General features: G+C 42.4%; 1 protein-coding gene across 5 annotated transcripts in view; it reads left to right on the top strand.

Annotated features, from left to right (window-relative positions):
• LOC117741294 (tumor necrosis factor alpha-induced protein 2-like) overlaps positions 1-22,500 on the top strand; it is a 52,783-nt gene that overhangs the window by 9,248 nt on the left and 21,035 nt on the right. For all 5 annotated transcript variants that reach the window (XM_034548243.1, XM_034548246.1, XM_034548244.1 and 2 more), the window contains exons 2-3: positions 6,030-6,494; positions 9,072-9,310. In XM_034548243.1, the coding sequence (XP_034404134.1) occupies positions 6,067-6,494; positions 9,072-9,310 (667 nt within the window). In that variant the 5' untranslated portion in view covers positions 6,030-6,066. The remainder of the gene's footprint in view (positions 1-6,029; positions 6,495-9,071; positions 9,311-22,500) is intronic.

Genomic DNA, 22,500 nt, shown 5'->3' with positions numbered 1-22,500 from the left:
TTTGTTGTCTCTTATTGTCTCTTGTCGTCTCTTGTTGTCTTTTGTCGTCTCTTGTCGTCTCTTCTTGTCTCTTGTCGTCTCTTCTTGTCTCTTGTCGTCTCTTCTCGTCTCTTGTCGTCTCTTGTCGTCTCTTGTTGTCTTTTGTTGTCTCTTCTTGTCTCTTCTTGTCTCTTGTCGTCTCTTGTTGTCTTTTGTTGTCTCTTATTGTCTCTTGTCGTCTCTTGTTGTCTTTTGTTGTCTCTTCTTGTCTCTTGTTGTCTTTTGTTGTCTCTTATTGTCTCTTGTCGTCTCTTGTTGTCTTTTGTCGTCTCTTGTCGTCTCTTCTTGTCTCTTGTCGTCTCTTCTTGTCTCTTGTCGTCTCTTCTTGTCTCTTGTCGTCTCTTCTTGTCTCTTGTCGTCTCTTGTCGTCTCTTGTCGTCTCTTGTTGTCTTTTGTCGCCTCTTGTCGTTTCTTCTTGTCTCTTGTCGTCTCTTGTCGTCTCTTCTTGTCTCTTGTCGTCTCTTCTTGTCTCTTGTCGTCTCTTGTCGTCTCTTCTTGTCTCTTGTCGTCTCTTGTTGTCTTTTGTCGTCTCTTGTCGTTTCTTCTTGTCTCTTGTCGTCTCTTGTCGTCTCTTCTTGTCTCTTGTCGTCTCTTCTTGTCTCTTGTCGTCTCTTGTCGTCTCTTGTCGTCTCTTGTCGTCTCATGTCGTCTCTTGTCGTCTCTTGTCGTCTCTTGTTGTCTTTTGTCGTCTCTTGTCGTCTCTTCTTGTCTCTTGTCGTCTCTTCTTGTCTCTTGTCGTCTCTTGTCGTCTCTTGTCGTCTCTTCTTGTCTCTTGTCGTCTCTTCTTGTCTCTTGTCGTCTCTTCTTGTCTCTTGTCGTCTCTTGTCGTCTCTTGTCGTCTCTTCTTGTCTTTTGTCGTCTCTTCTTGTCTTTTGTCGTTTCTTGTCGTCTCTTGTTGTCTTTTGTTGTCTCTTCTTGTCTCTTCTTGTCTCTTGTCGTCTCTTGTTGTCTTTTGTTGTCTCTTATTGTCTCTTGTCGTCTCTTGTTGTCTTTTGTTGTCTCTTCTTGTCTCTTGTCGTCTCTTGTTGTCTCTTCTTGTCTCTTGTTGTCTTTTGTCGTCTCTTGTCGTCTTTTGTCATCTCTTGTTGTCTTTTGTCGTCTCTTGTCGTCTTTTGTCGTCTCTTGTTGTCTTTTGTCGTCTCTTGTCGTCTTTTGTCGTCTCTTGTCGTCTCTTGTTGTCTTTTGTTGTCTCTTATTGTCTCTTGTCGTCTCTTGTTGTCTTTTGTTGTCTCTTCTTGTCTCTTGTCGTCTCTTGTTGTCTTTTGTTGTCTCTTATTGTCTCTTGTCGTCTCTTGTTGTCTTTTGTCGTCTCTTGTCGTCTCTTCTTGTCTCTTGTCGTCTCTTGTCGTCTCTTCTTGTCTCTTGTCGTCTCTTCTTGTCTCTTGTCGTCTCTTGTCATCTCTTGTCGTCTCTTGTTGTCTCTTGTCGTCTCTTGTCGTCTCTTGTCGTCTCTTGTTGTCTTTTGTTGTCTCTTCTTGTCTCTTCTTGTCTCTTCTTGTCTCTTGTCGTCTCTTGTTGTCTCTTGTTGTCTCTTATTGTCTCTTGTCGTCTCTTGTCGTCTCTTGTTGTCTTTTGTTGTCTCTTCTTGTCTCTTGTCGTCTCTTGTTGTCTTTTGTTGTCTCTTATTGTCTCTTGTCGTCTCTTGTTGTCTTTTGTCGTCTCTTGTCGTCTCTTCTTGTCTCTTGTCGTCTCTTGTCATCTCTTCTTGTCTCTTGTCGTCTCTTGTCGTCTCTTGTCGTCTCTTCTTGTCTCTTGTCGTCTCTTGTTGTCTTTTGTCGTCTCTTGTCGTCTCTTCTTGTCTCTTGTCGTCTCTTCTTGTCTCTTGTCGTCTCTTGTCGTCTCTTCTTGTCTCTTGTCGTCTCTTCTTGTCTCTTGTCGTCTCTTGTCGTCTCTTGTCGTCTCTTGTTGTCTTTTGTCGTCTCTTGTCGTCTCTTGTCGTCTCTTGTCGTCTCTTGTCGTCTCTTCTTGTCTCTTGTCGTCTCTTGTCGTCTCTTGTCGTCTCTTCTTGTCTCTTGTCGTCTCTTGTCGTCTCTTGTCGTCTCTTGTCGTCTCTTCTTGTCTCTTGTCGTCTCTTGTTGTCTCTTCTTGTCTCTTGTCGTCTCTTGTCGTCTCTTCTTGTCTCTTGTCGTCTCTTGTCGTCTCTTGTCGTCTCTTGTCGTCTCTTCTTGTCTCTTGTCGTCTCTTGTTGTCTTTTGTCGTCTCTTGTCGTCTCTTCTTGTCTCTTGTCGTCTCTTCTTGTCTCTTGTCGTCTCTTCTTGTCTCTTGTCGTCTCTTGTCGTCTCTTCTTGTCTCTTGTCGTCTCTTCTTGTCTCTTGTCGTCTCTTGTCGTCTCTTGTCGTCTCTTGTTGTCTTTTGTCGTCTCTTGTCGTCTCTTGTCGTCTCTTGTCGTCTCTTGTTGTCTTTTGTCGTCTCTTGTCGTCTCTTGTCGTCTCTTGTCGTCTCTTGTCGTCTCTTGTCGTCTCTTGTCGTCTCTTCTTGTCTCTTGTCGTCTCTTGTCGTCTCTTGTCGTCTCTTGTCGTCTTGACCTTTGAGCTGTTGCTTGTTGGTTTATTCTGACAGATAAATAACAAACATTGAAGATGATTCTTCTCCAGTTATTATTGATTGATTTAAAGAATTCAAACAGGAGATGAAACCTGAACCGAGGCCTTAAAATAAAGTCCAGTTCCTTTCGAGGCTCTTGAAACACAGATGACCTACACTCTGTGCAGTACCTGAACGCTTCACGTGAAGTGAAGTTTAGTCTCTAACTTTCTTCGGAAGTTGATCATGACTTTCCTGTTAAATTGAATTAAAGATCAAACTAAATTCTGTAATTAATTTATTAATATCTAGAAAACCTCACACTGTCTTTTTTAAACAAAACATAGTCAACAAATAATAATAACAATGACAATCATATTCAAAATAATAATAATAAAGATAATAAGATGACCTGAAGATGTACCTATCGGCCTATTACTTTAACAATTCTTAACAATTCTTAACAACAATAAATATTTACTATTTAATGTATTGACACCATTAATAATAAGTGATTAACAACATTGATCCTCCTCACAGACATTCTGATCATACATGTGTGATTAGACGTTTGAGGGCAGAACATATCGTGGGTTTTATCTGTTCTCACGTCTCCATCTGATCTCAGATCAGTGACCTCCAGACGCCTCAGAGAGGTGGCTGATGGGACTTTGGAGCCACTAAAGTTCTTGTTGTGGGAGGGGCTCGGCTCCCATGAATCATCGACTGTTCACCGGTCTGATCTGGGATCAGTTCCACTTCTCTACGTTTACTCTGTTCAGGCGCTTTGGTCTCTGTCGGGCTCTTATTGTGAGCAGAGGGGCTTCATGCTAAGCTAGGCTAACCGACATGTGACCCGTTATTGTTTTATAGTTCAATCCGATCGCACACATCGGAGTTTATGATCCATAAATCTCTATGAAACATAACACACTCAAAAAGCGCGAGTGGGGAGGCAATGTCCCGTTGCATTGTGGGAAATGTAGTATGCAGTTTGTGTTTAACTTCTTCGTTTGTATGACTCTTTAGTTTGAAAATGATTTTCTATAATTAATTTATCTGACATTCAGAATCAAACGGAAAAAAGTACACAAAGTTAGCTAGTTAGCTCGTTAGCTTTAGCATTAGCTGCTGCTAAAGATGTTGCATTTAGTATTCAGATACTTAACTGCAGTAAAAGAAGTAACACCTCACTGTAAAAGTACTATTTTGTGATAAAGTATAACATATAATAAACTGATTTATATATAAATATATATTTACTCAAAGATAAAGTTTGAGCAGGAAGTCGATTCCTGTTTTAACTTTAGTTTCCTTCTGCTCCCATAAATCAGCTGATTAGTCATGACACACACACACACACACACACACACACTCACACACACACACACTAGAGGTCAAGGCTGAGGCGTGTGCCTCCATCTGATTGGATGTCTGGTTTTCTTCCTGGTTTCCTGTTTGTGTGTTGTGACGTTTGAAAGGTCACGACCTCGTCACGGCATGCGCCGTTTCACTGTTGACGAGCACGACCACATGTTGTCGTTGACATGCAGCTGTTGTTGTTATTTACATGCAGATGTTGTTGTTTACATGCAGAGTTTGTTGTTTATATGCAGATGTTGTTGTTTATATGCGGATGTTGTTGTTGTTTACATACATCACTTTGCTGTACACGGCTACAAATACTACAACAGCCGTAAATCATGTCGCTAACGATCCGTTTTATTGATTTATTATTCTGAAACTAATCAAAACCGTTTGTTTTCCCTCAAAGACAAAAAAGTACTTATACTGTAAAAGTACTTTTGTTAGAGTAGTGACAAGTATGTAAAATACCTAATATTTGTACTTAAATGTAGATAAATACTTAATTTCCACCACTGGTTTTATTTTTAGCTTTGTAATGATTTTTTTAAAGGAATCATATTTTTGAGTCCTAATAATGTTTATTTGTCCGTCTCAACTTTTATTGTGAAAGAGTACGAGAACTAAACTAGGGGGCGGGGGCGTGGGGGGGGGGGCTCTGCTGACTTCCTGTTGTTGGGGCACCTGAACCAATCACCACCAGTCTTGGGGGGCGGTGGTGACAAGGAGTCCTAGTCCTGTGTGTGTGTGTGTGTGTGTGTGTGTATGTCTCTGTGTGTATGTCTCTGTGTGTATGTCTCTGTGTGTGTGTGTGTGTGTCTGTGTGTGTGTGTGTATGTCTCTGTGTGTATGTCTCTGTGTGTGTGTGTGTGTGTGTGTGTGTGTATATGTCTCTGTGTGTATGTCTCTGTGTGTGTGTGTGTGTATGTCTCTGTGTGTATGTCTCTGTGTGTGTGTGTGTGTGTGCGTGTGTCTGTGTGTGTGTGTGTGTATGTCTCTGTGTGTATGTCTCTGTGTGTGTGTGTGTATATGTCTCTGTGTGTGTGTGTGTGTGTGTGTGTGTGTGTGTGTGTGTGTGTATGTCTCTGTGTGTATGTCTCTGTGTGTGTGTGTGTGTGTGTGTGTGTGTGTGTGTGTGTGTGTGTGTGTTCCGTCTCATCAGCTCAGAACACACCGCTGTCAGAAATAGACACACACACACTTTTATTGGACCAGAATACTTTTCCATTTAGTTATTAGTACTTTTATTGTGAAGGTATTTCTACAGTGTAGTATTAGTTTATTACTGCAGTTATATTATAATGTAATATAACTTCATAAAGTCATATTATTGAACATCGAGGAGTTTCCATGAATCATTGAAGCGGTTAATGTTTGATGACTTTATGTCTTAACTGTCTATCGCCATGGGAACAAGTGGCTCTGTGTGGGGGCGGGGCCTGCTCACCTGGAAACCTTGGTTACCTTCCAGGAGGTTGACTGGAAGGAACCTTGATCAGCCAATCAGAGAAGAGCTGAGAGTCAGGTGACCCACGGTCAGTTTGGCTGTTTCCACTTGAAGGAGAAAATACTTAAAAAAAATTAAAAGACGATGCGTTCAGGGACCTTTAATTACATCTGGAAATAAACTCTGTGTTTAAGTTGTGTCTGGTTTGATGCTAACGCTACATGTACTTATACCACACTGTAAGAATACTTTGTACTGTAGTACTAAGTACTACTAGTAGTACTGTAGTACTACGTCGTTGTTAAACCACTCAGAACAGAACAATAATAAAACTAATAATTAACTATTTCAAATCCATCATCAGTCAATCATTCAAACCGTCAGAGAAAGCATTTATGAGTTAGACGTTGTTTCCTGCATGGAGCGATGCTGGAAATTATACTTATTATTATTATTATTATTATGGATCTGAAACGTTTATAGAGTTATTGTTAATGTTACATAAGCCTCCCACACGTGAAGACTCAGTTATTGAGCTGTTAACTAAATGTTTATTTTGTCAGGAACTCTTTTAATGTTGTTTTTATTGATTATTATTTTAAATCGCCAGCCTGTCAGCTCATTGATTGATTGATCTCTTGCCCCTCCCCCTAAGGTCCCTCCCTCGCTGCCCCTCCCCCCCCAGCTCCATCATGCCCATCCTCAAAACCCCCCCAGTGCGCCTGAGAGGCAGCCCGACCCTCGAGAACGCTTGGATCCTGCGCAGGATGAGCCTGAACATCACGCCCCCCCACCACCGCGACGGCGGCCCCGGCGAGCACTGGTCGCCCGGCAGCTCGCTGCTGGGCGGCGACGCGCCGAGGGACCGCAACCCCTTCGAGGACGAGGAGGACGAGAACGAGGCCAACGAGGGCAAGAAGGGAGGCGGAGGTTCGGTGAGGGGGTCCTTCAAGTTCAAGTCCCCACTGAAGACTCTGGGGAAGCTGGGGAAGAACCTGAGGCTGTCGGGGAGGAGCAAAGGGAGTGAAACGCCCTCCCCACAGGGGGCGCTGCAGGGAACGCCGTCACCGGCAGAGAAGAAGAAGAGGGGCCGCAGGAGCTCTGAAGGAAGCCTGTTGAGGTAACACGGGAATCCCTCAAGACTAAGGGCAATGAGGGAAAGGGAGCTTGTGAAGCTAAGAAGGGAACGAGGGATTAGGGGGTTGGTTTAGGATTCAAGAGGTTGCCAAACAAGTAAATACAACACGCCGTCAACCATGAGTGGTGGAAAAATAATTGATTAATAACCAAAAGAACCATCTGGAACTGTACGAACCATCAAAACAATAGTGCTAATTCAAGCCACGTACAGGTTGAAGGTCCTTGAAGGTCATTGAAGGTCCTTGAAGGTCATTGAAGGTCGCATGAGGAGCATTTTTAAGACTAAGACTGCCAAAACCAGAACATCATAAAATCATAAAATAAGAACATCACATTTTCTTAGAACAACTATTGATTCTTTTCTTGGAAAAGTTGTTTTCTCTCTTCTTCTGATTTGCTTCCGTAAAAGTTTGATTGACAGATCAAATCACCTACCAATAAGTTCTTGAACGTGCCCGCCCTTTTCCAAACGCTCTCCAAAGACATTTATGCCTCATCAGTTTAAATCTGTACGTCCTTTTCTGAACAATAGAAAGTTGATCTTTAAAATCAGAGATAAGGAATAATACTTCTTATTCTGCATCCCAACCATGATGATCTTAAGGTAAAGAGGGATGATCTTAAGGTAAAGAGGGATGATCTTAAGGTAAAGAGGGATGATCTTAAGGTAAAGCGGGATGATCTTAAGGTAAAGAGAGATGATCTTGAGGTAAAGAGAGATGATCTTGAGGTAAAGAGAGGTGATCTTGAGGTAAAGAGAGATGATCTTGAGGTAAAGAGAGATGATCTTAAAGTAAAGAGAGGTGATCTTAATGTAAAGAGAGATGATCTTGAGGTAAAGAGAGGTGATCTTGAGGTAAAGAGAGATGATCTTGAGGTAAAGAGAGGTGATCTTAAGGTAAAGAGAGGTGATCTTGAGGTAAAGAGAGGTGATCTTAAGGTAAAGAGAGGTGATCTTAAGGTAAAGAGAGATGATCTTAAGGTAAACAGGGATGATATTGAGGTAAAGAGAGATGATCTTGAGGTAAAGAGAGATGATCTTACGGTAAAGAGGGATGATCTTGAGGTAAAGAGAGATGATCTTAAAGTAAAGAGGGATGATCTTGAGGTAAAGAGAGGTGATCTTAAGGTAAAGAGGGATGATCTTAAGGTAAAGAGAGATGATCTTAAGGTAAAGAGAGATCATCTTGAGGTAAAGAGAGATGATCTTGAGGTAAAGAGAGATGATCTTGAGGTAAAGAGAGGTGATCTTAAGGTAAAGAGGGATGATCTTGAGGTAAAGAGAGGTGATCTTAAGGTAAAGAGAGATGATCTTAAAGTAAAGAGGGATGATCTTGAGGTAAAGAGAGGTGATCTTAAGGTAAAGAGAGATGATCTTAAAGTAAAGAGGGATGATCTTGAGGTAAAGAGAGGTGATCTTAAGGTAAAGAGAGATGATCTTAAGGTAAAGAGGGATGATCTTAAGGTAAAGAGAGATCATCTTGAGGTAAAGAGAGATGATCTTGAGGTAAAGAGAGATCATCTTGAGGTAAAGAGAGATGATCTTGAGGTAAAGAGAGGTGATCTTGAGGTGAAGAGGGATGAGGGATGATCTTGAGGTAAAGAGAGATGATCTTGAGGTGAAGAGGGATGAGGGATGATCTTGAGGTAAAGAGAGATGATCTTGAGGTGAAGAGGGATGAGGGATGATCTTGAGGTAAAGAGAGATGATCTTGAGGTAAAGACAGATGATCTTGAGGTGAAGAGGGATGAGGGATGATCTTGAGGTAAAGAGAGATGATCTTGAGGTGAAGAGGGATGAGGGATGATCTTGAGGTAAAGAGAGATAATCTTGAGGTGAAGAGGGATGAGGGATGATCTTGAGGTAAAGAGAGATGATCTTGAGGTGAAGAGGGATGAGGGATGATCTTGAGGTAAAGAGAGATGATCTTGAGGTGATGAGGGATGATCTTGAGGTAAAGAGAGATAATCTTGAGGTAAAGAGAGATGATCTTGAGGTGAAGAGGGATGAGGGATGATCTTGAGGTAAAGAGAGATGATCTTGAGGTGATGAGGGATGATCTTGAGGTAAAGAGAGATAATCTTGAGGTAAAGAGAGATGATCTTGAGGTGAAGAGGGATGATCTTGAGGTAAAGAGAGATGATCTTGAGGTGAAGAGGGATGAGGGATGATCTTGAGGTAAAGAGAGATAATCTTGAGGTAAAGAGGGATGATCTTGACTATAGAGTTTGTCAAGATGAGTTGGTCCATTGGGGTTTTGCAATCAGGAGGATCTGGTAGCTTCAGAGGGATAATTAACTTAGTTGAGATATGAAGACACAAGGGTGGTTGTTGAGCTGCAAAAAGGTTTCATGAAAGTTCGTAAAAGGTATGAAGGGATGGGGGAAGTTCTTAAAGTTAAAGGGAGGTGGAGGCAATTAGGGATTACATTCGTCAAGGTGAACAGTTAAAGTAAAAAGGGACAATGAGAGGGAAGTTTTGAAGGCAATCAGGATCAGTTTGCTGAGATCAAGGTGGGTGAAAATGGTTTCATCTCCTCCTCCGTGTTCCTCTCAGGTTTGCAGGAAAGTACCGCGACACACTCGGCTCGCGCAAAGACTCGATCACCAACGGCGAGCTCAACTGCTCGGAGAGCGAGTGCGACTCGACCAGCCGCCGCCTGTCCTTCATGAAGATGGTGGGCCTGGGCAAGACGAAGAGGGAGTCCGTGAACGACCACTCGTCACAGGGCCCCGAGGAGCAGCCGGTGCAGGAGGAGGAGGTGGAGGAGGTGAAGCCCAGAGAGCCGCTGTCTGGTAAGAAGTCACCTCGTGTGAGCGTAGACCTTCAGGGAGTTCTCATATGAAGTAAATACTTGATGATCTTTGATTGGAGGACCTTTTTAGGACTGCACCCTGAGTGAGAAGGCGTGGCCTCAGGGTTCAGGTGGTCCGTCCGTTCTCATTGACTCAGGGCATCAAACATCCACCAGGACTAACTTGATTAGAGTTTGGAGGTCAAAGGTCACTGGGACCTGAACCAAATGACCCCCATTGAGTCCTGAGTGGCTGCAGAGCTTGGTTCAGTCCACCTCGAGTGGCTCTTCAGTGAAGACCTTGTGATGATGGTTTGTTTCATTGCTTCAGACCAGATGAAGGAGATGAAACCTGTGGTTTGTGTTGATGGATGAAACCTCCGAAACTACGACACACGAAGTGGAGGAAATATTATGTACCAGGACTTAGTCAAGGACTCAAGGACTTAGTCAAGGACTCAAGGACTTAGTCAAGGACTCAAGGACTTAGTCAAGGACTCAGGGACTTAGTCAAGGACTCGAGGACTTAGTCAAGGACTCAGGGACTTAGTCAAGGACTCAAGGACTTAGTCAAGGACTCGAGGACTTAGTCAAGGACTCGGGACTTAGTCAAGGACTCGAGGACTTAGTCAAGGACTCGAGGACTTAGTCAAGGACTCAGGGACTTAGTCAAGGACTCGAGGACTTAGTCAAGGACTCGAGGACTTAGTCAAGGACTCAGGGACTTAGTCAAGGACTCAAGGACTTAGTCAAGGACTCGAGGACCTTTAGTCTGAAGGTTCCACTAGTCTGAGCCTTGTGTGTGTGTATGTCTGTGTGTTTGTGTGTGTGTGTGTGTGTGTGTGTGTATGTGTGTGTGTGTATGTCTGTGTGTGTGTGTGTGTGTGTGTGTATGTGTGTGTGTGTGTGTGTGTGTGTCTGTGTGTGTGTGTGTGTGTGTGTGTGTGTGTGTGCAGTTCATCCACACCCTTGTTTATAGTAAAATAAATAATTCATTTAAAGTAAATAAGGAACAACAACAGTACAAACACAAAGTGTGTAACAATATATTCTCTCATGTCGTTTTATTGCTGTTGTATTTTGTTGTTGTGCCATTTATTGTACACTTGAGTATCGTAAAGTTTAAACTTTAGAGCAAGTCTGTTGGATGAAAACAGCTTTCCTTAAAGGGCCGGCGTCGGTGACGACAGTCAGCTGTTGTTAGTGTCATCAGACGGTGATGTCACATCAGTTAGTTTGTTGTATATTTACATAATGATATTTAGTTTGATGCTCGTCTGCTTTCAGACTCCTGGAAATGAAACATTTATTATTTTCTCTGTTTACATCTGTAGTCTAAATTCACCAAAAATTACCTTTATTACATATAATAAAAACATAACATTTCATAAAACTTGTAATACAATAACTCCTCTTAATGTATGGTTATACACATTTATTAATAAAAACTATATATTATGAAGCTTTATGCAGAGCTTCTGGAAATGTATGGATATCAGGACATATTTAATGAGATAGTATTTTTCAGTTTATTCAATTTCAATTCAGTTTATTTTGTATAGCCCAATATCACAAATCACAACCTCCCCTCAGAGGGTTTTACAATCTGTACACATAGACATCCCTGACCTTTGACCTCACATCGGATCAGGAACAACTCCCCAAAAATAACCTTTGACAGGGAAAAAAGGGAAGAAACCTTCAGGAGAGCAACAGAGGAGGATCCCTCTCCCCGGATGGACAGATGAATAGATGTCATGTGACCAGATGAACAGAGTTACAGAGTTACATAAACACATTACATGAATATGACAATGTATGAATGGAACTCCAATCCATGAAACAGAAGGAGGTAGAGAGGAGGGGGGGCGGGGCATCAGCAGGGCCAATGGGAGGCCGGCTCACCAGCATCAGACACCTCCAGGTCCAATGGACCCTATGAGACGTGAAGTCACAAAGACTCCGGGGAGGAAGCAGAGTTAATAAGGTGCAATGGAGAGATGTAAATTCATCCATAAGGAGAGAGAGAAGATGAGAGAGGTGCTCAGTGTATCCTAAAACATCCCCCAGCAACCTATAAGCCTATAGCAGCATATCAAGGGGCTGGACCAGGGCAAACCTGATTCAGCCCTAACTATAAGGGCTATTAAAGAGGAAAGTCTTAAGTCTGTTCTTAAATGAGGTGACTGTGTCTGCCTCCAGGACTGAAACTGGAAGCTGGTTCCATAAAAGAGGAGCTTGATAACTGAAGGCTCTGGCTCCCATCCTACTTTTTAGGACTCTAGGAACCACAAGTAGCCCCGCATTTAGTGAGCAGCTCTCTAGTGGGGCAATATGGTACTACAAGCTCCTTAAGATATGATGGAGCATCACCAATCAAGGCTTTGTAGGTGAGGAGAAGAATTTTAAATGTGATTCTTGATTTTACAGGGAGCCAGTGCAGAGCAGCTAATACAGGAGTCATGTGATCTCTTTTCTTAGTTTTTGTGAGTACACGAGCTGCAGCATTCTGGATCAACTGGAGGGATTTAAGAGACTTATTAGAGCAGCCTGATAATAAGGAGTTGCAGTAATCTAGTCTGGAAGTAACTAGACGAGTCCTTTATCAGCACTAAGGTCTAATAATACCAGTACAGAGATGAGTCCTTTATCAGCACTAAGGTCTAACAAGACCAGTACAGAGATGAGTCCTTTATCAGCACTAAGGTCTAACAAGACCAGTACAGAGATGAGTCCTTTATCAGCACTAAGGTCTAACAAGACCAGTACAGAGATGAGTCCTTTATCAGCACTAAGGTCTAACAAGACCAGTACAGAGATGAGTCCTTTATCAGCACTAAGGTCTAACAAGACCAGTACAGAGATGAGTCCTACTTTCTCAAGGATCTTAGGGAGGAAGGGAAGGTTAGAGATCGGTCTGTAGTTAGCCAACACCTCTGGATTAAGAGTGGGCTTCTTCAGCAGAGGTTTAATTACAGCTACTTTGAAGGAATGTGGTACATGACCTGTTAGCAAAGACACATTAACAATATCCAGCAGAGAGGTGCCAATTAAAGGCAACACGTCTTTAAGCAGCCTCGTTGGGATGGGGTCTAAGAGACAGGTAGACGGTTTAGAAGTAGAAACCATTGAGGACAATTGGTCTAGGTTAATGGGAGAAAAGCTATCCAAATATACACCAGGGCATACAGCCGTTTCCAAGGCCACTCCTCTTGATGACAGATCGGCAGTAGTTAAGGGCAAGAGATCATCAATCTTGCCTCTAATAGTTCAAATCTTTTCATTGAAGAAGTTCATGAAGTCATTACTACTGAGGTCTATAGGAATACACGGCTCCACAGAGCTGTGACTCTCTGTCAGCCTGGCTACAGGGCTAAAGAGAACCCTGGGGTTGTTCTTATTTTTCTCTATTACTGATGAGTAATAGGCTGCTCTGGCATTACGGAGAGCCTTTTTATATGTTTTAAGACTATCTCTCCACTAAGTGTCATTCTCAGTGAGCCTGTAGCACTATCGACAAGATGATCAATCTGGGACGGACTAAAGTTAGCACAGGAGTCCTCCGTCACATTGAGACGTGGTATTGAATCAAATGCAGAAGGAATCTCTTCTTTAAATTTAGCTACAGCACTGTCAGTTAGACATCTGGTGTAGAAACTTTTGACTAACGGTGTACACTCCGGGAGTATAAACTCAAAAGTTATGAGGTAATGGTCTGACAGAAGAGGGTTCTGTGGGAAGACCTCCAAATGCTCAATGTCAATGCCATATGTAAGAACAAGGTGGAGGGTGTGGCCAAAGCAGTGAGTGGGTTTCTGTACTCTGACAGAAGCCAATCGATTCCAACAATGAGATAAATGCAGCACTAAGGCAATCATTATCAACATCCACATGAATATTAAAATCTCCTACAATAATAACCTTATCAGTTTTAAGGACTAAACTTGATAAACACTCTGAAAATTCAGATATAAATTCTGAATATGGACCTGGTTGCCGGTACAGTATAACAAATAGAATTGGCTGTAATGTTTTACAGGTTGGATGTGAAAGACTAAGAACAAGGCTTTCAAATGAGTTGTAGTTTAGTTTAGGTTTAGGATTCATTAATAGGCTTGAGTCAAAGATGGCTGCTACTCCACCTCCTCGGCCGGTGCCTCGAGGCATGTGAGTATTAATATGACTTGGAGGAGTTGATTCATTTAGGTTGACATATTCTTCATTGCTCAGCCAGGTTTCAGTAAGACACAATAAATCAATGTGATTGTCTGATATTAAATCATTTACTAATACAGCTTTAGATGACAGAGATCTAATATTTAGGAGTCCACATTTAATTCTCTTCTTTTGTTGCACTGTGGCAGTAGTGATGTTAACCTGTATGAGGTTATTTTGTATGACTCCTCTTCTGGTTACTTTTGATTTAATTAATTTAAGTGGCCGTGGGACAGACACAGTCTCTATAGAGTTAAGGTTAAGGGTGGGTAACTGCTCCAATGGAAGTGCAGAGAAGGTGGAAGACTACAACTCTGCTTCTGCTTCCTGGTCTGAACTCTGGGTCATGGATTAAGTCCGTTAATCAACTTGGCCATGTTCACAGAAATGAGACGCGCTCCATCCCAAGTGGGATGAATGCCGTCTGGACTCATCAGATCAGGCAAGAGGGAGAAGAAGACATCGCGAGCTGCTAAGCTGGCAACCGGAAGTGATGCAATACGCTTGAGAGACAGCGATGCGTATAATTGGAATACTTACTTTCCAGAGAACTTGTAATAAAAGTAATTATTGTCTGAATGTAAAGTAATCAACTCATGTTGATCTATTAACGTTGTTCAGTTCAGAGAAACTTCTGGAAGCTCAGGAGGGAACTGGTTTTTTGGGGTTTTGTGTGTGTGTGTGTGTGTGTGTGTGTGTGTGTGTGTGTGTGTGTGTGTGTGTGTGTGTGTGTGTGTGTGTGTGTGTGTGTGTGTGTGTGTGTGTGTGTGTGTGTGTGTGTGTGTGTGTGTGTGTGTGTGTGTGTGTGTGTGTGTGTGTGTGTGTGTGTGTGTGTGTGTGTGTGTGTGTGTGTGCTGTTGGTACCTGCATCACAGTTATGTTTACACACACAGACCTGTGGGCTCGGTCAGCTGGATCACATGACGTGATTGATGGCTTTTCATTGGTCGACAGCTGACGGGCTTTCCGTTTAATTTGTTGTCTGTTTTCAAAAGGATTCAAGGAAAAGAAATAATCACAGAATCAATAAGTTTCATGGTCTGATCCATAAACAGTTGTGATGATGCAGAAACATCAACTTATGTGATAATAATTCCAGTGTGAGAAGCTTGTTGATGCTGTTAATATGTTTAATGTAGTTTAAATACTAGTCAATACATTTCCTCTTAAAACTTAAATACAAATTATTGAGTATTTCCATTTTTTGTTTCTTCTTCACATTTCAGAGAGAATGATTTACTTCTGAATTCCACCTTCAGCAGCTCCAACATGAACACGATGAACACACTAATGCGTCAATACTTCTGATAAAGTCTTATATTATTATTCAGAAAACTTCTTGTTGTGTTAGTACTTTTACTTTAATAAAAACTCAATATTTCCTCCACCACCTTTTTAAGTATAATAATAATAATGCATTCTATTTGTAAGGCACTCTTCATTCAAGAATCTCAGAGTGCCACAGAGCCAGTACAAAGTTAAAACCAACTATAATAAAAAAGGAATAGTTGACAAGTCATAAAACTCAACTCAAAGTCAAAAACACCTTCCTGAATAAAAAGGTTTTTAGGCCAGTCTTAAAGAGTCCAGGGTCTGGGTTTCCCTCAGGTGGTCAGGGAGACTGGTCCATAAGCAAAAGGTCTTAAAGAGTCCAGGGTCTGTGTTTCCCTCAGGTGAGCAGGGAGACTGGTCCATAAGCAAAAGGTCTTAAAGAGTCCAGGGTCTGTGTTGCCCTCAGGTGGTCAGGGAGACTGTCCATAAGCAAAAGGTCTTAAAGAGTCCAGGGTCTGGGTTGCCCTCAGGTGGTCAGGGAGACTGTTCCATAAGCAAAAGGTCTTAAAGAGTCCAGGGTCTGTGTTGCCCTCAGGTGGTCAGGGAGACTGTCCATAAGCAAAAGGTCTTAAAGAGTCCAGGGTCTGGGTTGCCCTCAGGTGGTCAGGGAGACTGTCCATAAGCAAAAGGTCTTAAAGAGTCCAGGGTCTGTGTTGCCCTCAGGTGGTCAGGGAGACTGTCCCATAAGCAAAAGGTCTTAAAGAGTCCAGGGTCTGGGTTGCCCTCAGGTGGTCAGGGAGACTGTCCCATAAGCAAAAGGTCTTAAAGAGTCCAGGGTCTGTGTTGCCCTTAGGTGGTCAGGGAGACTGTCCCATAAGCAAAAGGTCTTAAAGAGTCCAGGGTCTGTGCTGCCCTCAGGTGGTCAGGGAGACTGTCCCATAAGCAAAAGGTCTTAAAGAGTCCAGGGTCTGTGTTGCCCTTAGGTGGTCAGGGAGACTGTCCCATAAGCAAAAGGTCTTAAAGAGTCCAGGGTCTGTGTTGCCCTTAGGTGGTCAGGGAGACTGTCCCATAAGCAAAAGGTCTTAAAGAGTCCAGGGTCTGTGCTGCCCTCAGGTGGTCAGGGAGACTGTTCTATAAACAAAAGGTCTTAAAGAGTCCAGGGTCTGTGTTGCCCTTAGGTGGTCAGGGAGACTGTCCCATAAGCAAAAGGTCTTAAAGAGTCCAGGGTCTGTGCTGCCCTCAGGTGGTCAGGGAGACTGTCCCATAAGCAAAAGGTCTTAAAGAGTCCAGGGTCTGTGTTGCCCTTAGGTGGTCAGGGAGACTGTCCCATAAGCAAAAGGTCTTAAAGAGTCCAGTGTCTGTGTTGCCCTCAGGTGGTCAGGGAGACTGTTCTATAAACAAAAGGTCTTAAAGAGTCCAGGGTCTGTGTTGCCCTCAGGTGGTCAGGGAGACTGGTCCATTGCAAAATGCTTCAGTGCTGTGGGCTGAGGGAAAACCTGACTGAAACTTTTCAAACAAGTTGTTATGTTTGAGGTGGTTCTGAAGTTGAGAGGCGACACCTTCTCTAACACCTTGGACAGGAAGGCAAGGTTGGAGATAGGCCTGTAATTGGCTAGAACCTCCAGGTCCAGGGTGGGCTTCTTGAGAAGGGGACGGATGACAGCAACCTTGAGAGTAGGTGGGACATAGCCACACTGAAGGGAAAGGTTAACAACCTTGGTGATGAGGACTGAGAGTGGGGATATGTGACTGGAGCAGAGCAGTGGGAACGGGGTCCAGGTACAGGATTTCATTTTGTTTAGGATTTCCTCAACATGGCTCTCCTGAACCTCAGCGAGATGTAGAGTAGACAGCACACTCGTAGATAAGGTGTTGGTGTCAGAGGGAAGCAGACATGGAGAGCGAATATTGTTGACCTTTGATCTGAAAAAGTCAATGAAGCTGTTGCATTGCTCCTCTGTAGCCTCAGTTGAAGAGGATGGTCGTGGCTTCAGGAGATGCTTTATGGTGGAAAAAAGCAGTTTGGAGTTGCCAGGGTTTTTATTGATTAACCCGGAATAGAACTGTGAGCGAGCCTCTTTAAGGGAGTTGGAGTTGTCCCCTTGATGCTCACGGTAGGCCAGTTTATGGACAGTGAGCCCAGAGTGTCTGCAGCGTCGGTCCAGGGCACGCACAGCTGTTTTTATGTGTGAACCAGGGAGAGATTGACCTCACGTGGCTTGACAGGACCATGGAGATCAAAAACACTTCTCAGGGATGTATTGTAGAGTTCCACTAATTCATCCATTGATGCAATGGCTGGGCAGGTGATGAGCTGCAGATCCATGGTCATAGTGGCTGAGTCGATGCTTTTCCAGTTCCGGAAAGACATTTGACGCTTAGGTCTAATAGTAGGCAGCATAAAAGTTAAGGCCATTGAGACCACTTTGTGGGCGGACACACCGAGATCATAGACCTGTAGGTTACTGATGGAAGCAGAGTCAGTGATAACCAGATCCAGAGTCAGTGATAACCAGATCCAGAGTCAGTGATAACCAGATCCAGAGATAACCAGATCCAGAGTCAGTGATAACCAGATCCAGAGTCAGTGATAACCAGATCCAGAGTCAGTGTTAACCAGATCCAGAGTCAGTGATAACCAGATCCAGAGTCAGTGGTAACCAGATCCAGAGTCAGTGATAACCAGATCCAGAGATAACCAGATCCAGAGTCAGTGATAACCAGATCCAGAGTCAGTGTTAACCAGATCCAGAGTCAGTGATAACCAGATCCAGAGTCAGTGGTAACCAGATCCAGAGTCAGTGTTAACCAGATCCAGAGTCAGTGATAACCAGATCCAGAGTCAGTTATAACCAGATCCAGAGTCAGTTATAACCAGATCCAGAGTCAGTGATAACCAGATCCAGAGTCAGTGATAACCAGATCCAGAGTCAGTGTTAACCAGATCCAGAGTCAGTGATAACCAGATCCAGAGATAACCAGATCCAGAGTCAGTGATAACCAGATCCAGAGTCAGTGTTAACCAGATCCAGAGTCAGTGATAACCAGATCCAGAGTCAGTGGTAACCAGATCCAGAGTCAGTGTTAACCAGATCCAGAGTCAGTGATAACCAGATCCAGAGTCAGTTATAACCAGATCCAGAGTCAGTTATAACCAGATCCAGAGTCAGTGATAACCAGATCCAGAGTCAGTGATAACCAGATCCAGAGTCAGTGTTAACCAGATCCAGAGTCAGTTATAACCAGATCCAGAGTCAGTTATAACCAGATCCAGAGTCAGTTATAACCAGATCCAGAGTCAGTGGTAACCAGATCCAGAGTCAGTGATAACCAGATCCAGAGTCAGTGATAACCAGATCCAGAGTCAGTGATAACCAGATCCAGAGTCAGTGATAACCAGATCCAGGTCCAGAGATAACCAGATCCAGAGTCAGTGATAACCAGATGGATATGTAAACCACCAACAGACACTCCAGGAGTCACCACAGAATAAGGACTCCAGTAGAGCAGCGAGCCGCCGAATCAAAGTCATAAATCAAACGGTAATAAAGCGTCACGAGGAGCCGGAGCGCTCTTCACTGAGCCATGGATGTGAAAGAGACTATATTATATTACATTACAATACAATATCACTGTATATATCACTACAATATATTACATTACATTATATTACAATACATTATATTACAATACATTATATTAAATTACATAACATTATATTATATTACGATGAGTAATACCACGAGTAAGAGTAATCCCAGTGCCACTGAAGTGCTAATCTGTTTTTATTCAAGGTATAGTCAGTAACTAGAATATTAATGCTAAAATATAGACCTTAGTGTAGTGGAGAACACGTCCCTTTTGTTAAACACCCTCAGTTTGACTTTCTGTGGCTCTGATTGTTGTTTTCATGCATTCTGGTTTCTTGTGTGAGCGTGAAGATCTGAGACCTGAAGGACAGATAAACACCCCAAGGAATGCAGCGGAGCGTCAGACATCTTGCACAACGACTTCTACTACACAAACATCTTCTACACAAACATCTTCTACACAAACATCTACTACACAAACATCTTCTACACAAACATCTACTACACAAACATCTTCTACACAAACATCTACTACACAAACATCTTCTACACAAACATCTTCTACACAAACATCTACTACACAAACATCTACTACACAAACATCTTCTACACAAACATCTTCTACACAAACATCTACTACACAAACATCTTCTACACAAACATCTTCTACACAAACATCTACTACACAAACATCTACTACACAAACATCTTCTACACAAACATCTTCTACACAAACATCTTCTACACAAACATCTACTACACAAACATCTACTACACAAACATCTTCTACACAAACATCTTCTACACAAACATCTACTACACAAACATCTTCTACACAAACATCTTCTACACAAACATCTACTACACAAACATCTACTACACAAACATCTTCTACACAAACATCTACTACACAAACATCTTCTACACAAACATCTACTACACAAACATCTTCTACACAAACATCTACTACACAAACATCTTCTACACAAACATCTTCTACACAAACATCTACTACACAAACATCTACTACACAAACATCTTCTACACAAACATCTTCTACACAAACATCTACTACACAAACATCTTCTACACAAACATCTTCTACACAAACATCTACTACACAAACATCTACTACACAAACATCTTCTACACAAACATCTTCTACACAAACATCTACTACACAAACATCTACTACACAAACATCTACTACACAAACATCTTCTACACAAACATCTACTACACAAACATCTACTACACAAACATCTTCTACACAAACATCTTCTACACAAACATCTACTACACAAACATCTTCTACACAAACATCTTCTACACAAACACGCGTCGCAGCGTCGCGTCGCAGCGTCGCGTCGCAGCGTCGCGTCGCAGCGTCGCGTCGCAGCGTCGCGTCGCAGCGTCGCGTCGCAGCGTCGCGTCGCAGCGTCGCGTCGCAGCGTCGCGTCGCAGCACATTCAGACACAATTCAGATTATATTTGCCAGATGTAATGTGGCGTCTGCTTTAATTTAAGACAATATCCCTTAGGTTTTTATTAAAAATACAGTACTACATGTTAATGCCGTAGAAGAGGATCCACATCGCGGTTACTATCTTCTTTAAAGATGCATGTTCACCACTTCTCATCAACTCAACAGCCAAACGTTGTGAAAGAATAATGAAAAACATTCATTTCTAAATGAATGAGTGACCTCACTTTGACCTTCAAATCGTCTCCAGTTGATGTTTGAGGTCAAGAGAAGGACGTCGTGAGGACTCCTGTTTGGTTAATCCGGATCAGATTACCTCAGACCCCCATCATACAGGTTCAAACTAGACATGAAACAGGAAGTCCACTTTGAAGACTCTAAACACACCCAGGTTCATATGCTTCAGTTTGGTTGGTACTCAATGCTGTTTGATGGCGGATGTATTGATTATTAGAAGGGAGATTATTAAAGAGTGTATTTAAATCAACCTGGCCGTGAATGTAGACATAACTGAGAAGATATAATAGTGTGTAAATATACAGCTGAAACATTCTCTTTGTATCTAAAGCCAGTCAATGAATCTGTGTGTTTGATAATCACATGAATATTATGTTTTGCTTAACTATGAGTTAATTATCTGTTAGATGTTTGACTTTAATATTGGGTTGAACTGAATCCGATAATAATCCATCTCTGGACAGTTTTAGACATTTTGTACACAATAAGATTTATTTAGAGACAATGAGCGGCAGACTGTGTTCGCTTTGTGTTAGCGTCGTGTTAGCCTCGTGTTAGCTTTGTGTTAGCCTCGTGTTAGCTTTGTGTTAGCGTTGTGTTAGCTTCAGGTTAGTGTTGTGTTACATTACATTTAGCTGACGCTTTTATTCAAAGCGACTTACATTCATAAATCGTAGAACAGCTACGGGGAACAATTCAGGGTTAAGTGTCTTGCTCAAGGACACATCGACTAGGGCGGGGATTGAACCGCAGATCCTCTGATTGAAAGACAGACCTGCTAACCACTGACCCACAGTCGCCACAGTGTCGTTTTAGCGTTGTGTTAGCATCGGGTTAGCCTTGTGTTAGCATCGGGTTAGCCTTGTGTTAGCCTTGTGTTAGCGTCGGGTTAGCCTTGTGTTAGCGTTGGGTTAGCCTTGTGTTAGCGTTGGGTTAGCCTTGTGTTAGTGTTGGGTTAGCCTTGTGTTAGCGTCAGGTTAGCCTTGTGTTAGCGTTGGGTTAGCCTTGTGTTAGCCTCGTGTTAGCCTTGTGTTAGCGTTGGGTTAACCTTGTGTTAGCCTTGTGTTAGCCTCGTGTTAGCCTTGTGTTTGCGTCGGGTTAGCCTTGTGTTAGCATTGGGTTAGCCTTGTGTTAGCGTCGGGTTAGCCTTGTGTTAGCGTCAGGTTAGCCTTGTGTTAGCCTCGTGTTAGCGGCTGCTCTCGGCTTCTTTGTAGCGTCGGTTCGGCCTCCAGACTCTCGGCTGCTTGAGGAGCTTTTCTTTGATATTCAGGAGTCAATGATTAGCAGCTTGATGGTCGTCATAAAACAGTTATGGACCTCTGACTTCCTGTCAGAGACGCCTCGCTCTGCTGATAATCGCTCATCTGGCGCATGAACCCGGAGCTTCATGTGGACTTCGCCCTCTTTGTGCCTGGAGGGCTGCTGATTGTTTCTAAACAGGTTCACAGACTCCGGTCTTTACAGGAAACGACTCGTAAAAGATGGTTCGGTTCAACGAACAGCTTCATAACTTCCATAGCAACATTCTGATGATTATACTTATTATATATATGACATTATAACTTCAAGTGGATTATAGAGAGATCATAAAGTGTCAGTACTTCATATCTGTATCATAAGAAGGAGACTTTAACCTGGAGGCACAGAGAAAGCTGATGACTTGATCCCGCGGTGCCTTCAGGGACCCACCCAGACGACCAGACAGTTGAGCTGCTCACTGTGAACTCTGAATTAAATTTATACTCAACATTTATCTGACAGCTTTAGTTACTTCACAGATTATTAATCCACTAATAAATGATCATGTAATATTTTAAATTAAACTGAATATAAAGTTATTAAAATGAGCTCCAACTTTAAAGTGATGAACACGTTAATGCATCAATGATTATGATAAATAATATAATGAGTATTATTATGATTTTACATAAGTGACATTTTGAATGCAGAACAGTTCTACGATGTTTCTACGATGCTTAGTTATTTACTATTTACATATATCATAATATTAATAATCATATTGCACCTTTACAAAGTACTTTAACAGACACAACTGATCAAAACTGAATAATAGATGAAAAAATTAATAATAAAGCCTTTTTTACATCACATGTCATTTACTGACGCTTCTATCCAAAGAGACTTACAACCATGTTACATTAACACACTGTAGGACAGTTCAGGGTTCAGTGTGTTGCTCAAGGACACATGGACTAGGGCGGGGATTGAACCACCAACCCCCTGGTTGAAAGACAGACCTGCTAACCACTGACCCACAGTCGCCCCTTTTATATTTTTATATATATATGTATGTGTATATATATTTATATATATATATATATATATATATATATATATATATATATATATATATATACATATATATAGTGAAGC

The sequence above is a fragment of the Cyclopterus lumpus genome, chromosome 13 (genome assembly GCF_009769545.1).
Source record: "Cyclopterus lumpus isolate fCycLum1 chromosome 13, fCycLum1.pri, whole genome shotgun sequence".
In the NCBI taxonomy this organism is placed as follows: Eukaryota; Metazoa; Chordata; class Actinopteri; order Perciformes; family Cyclopteridae; genus Cyclopterus; species Cyclopterus lumpus.
The sequence above is the reverse complement of the archived record's forward strand: the minus strand, read 5'-3'. Positions and strand labels throughout refer to the sequence as shown.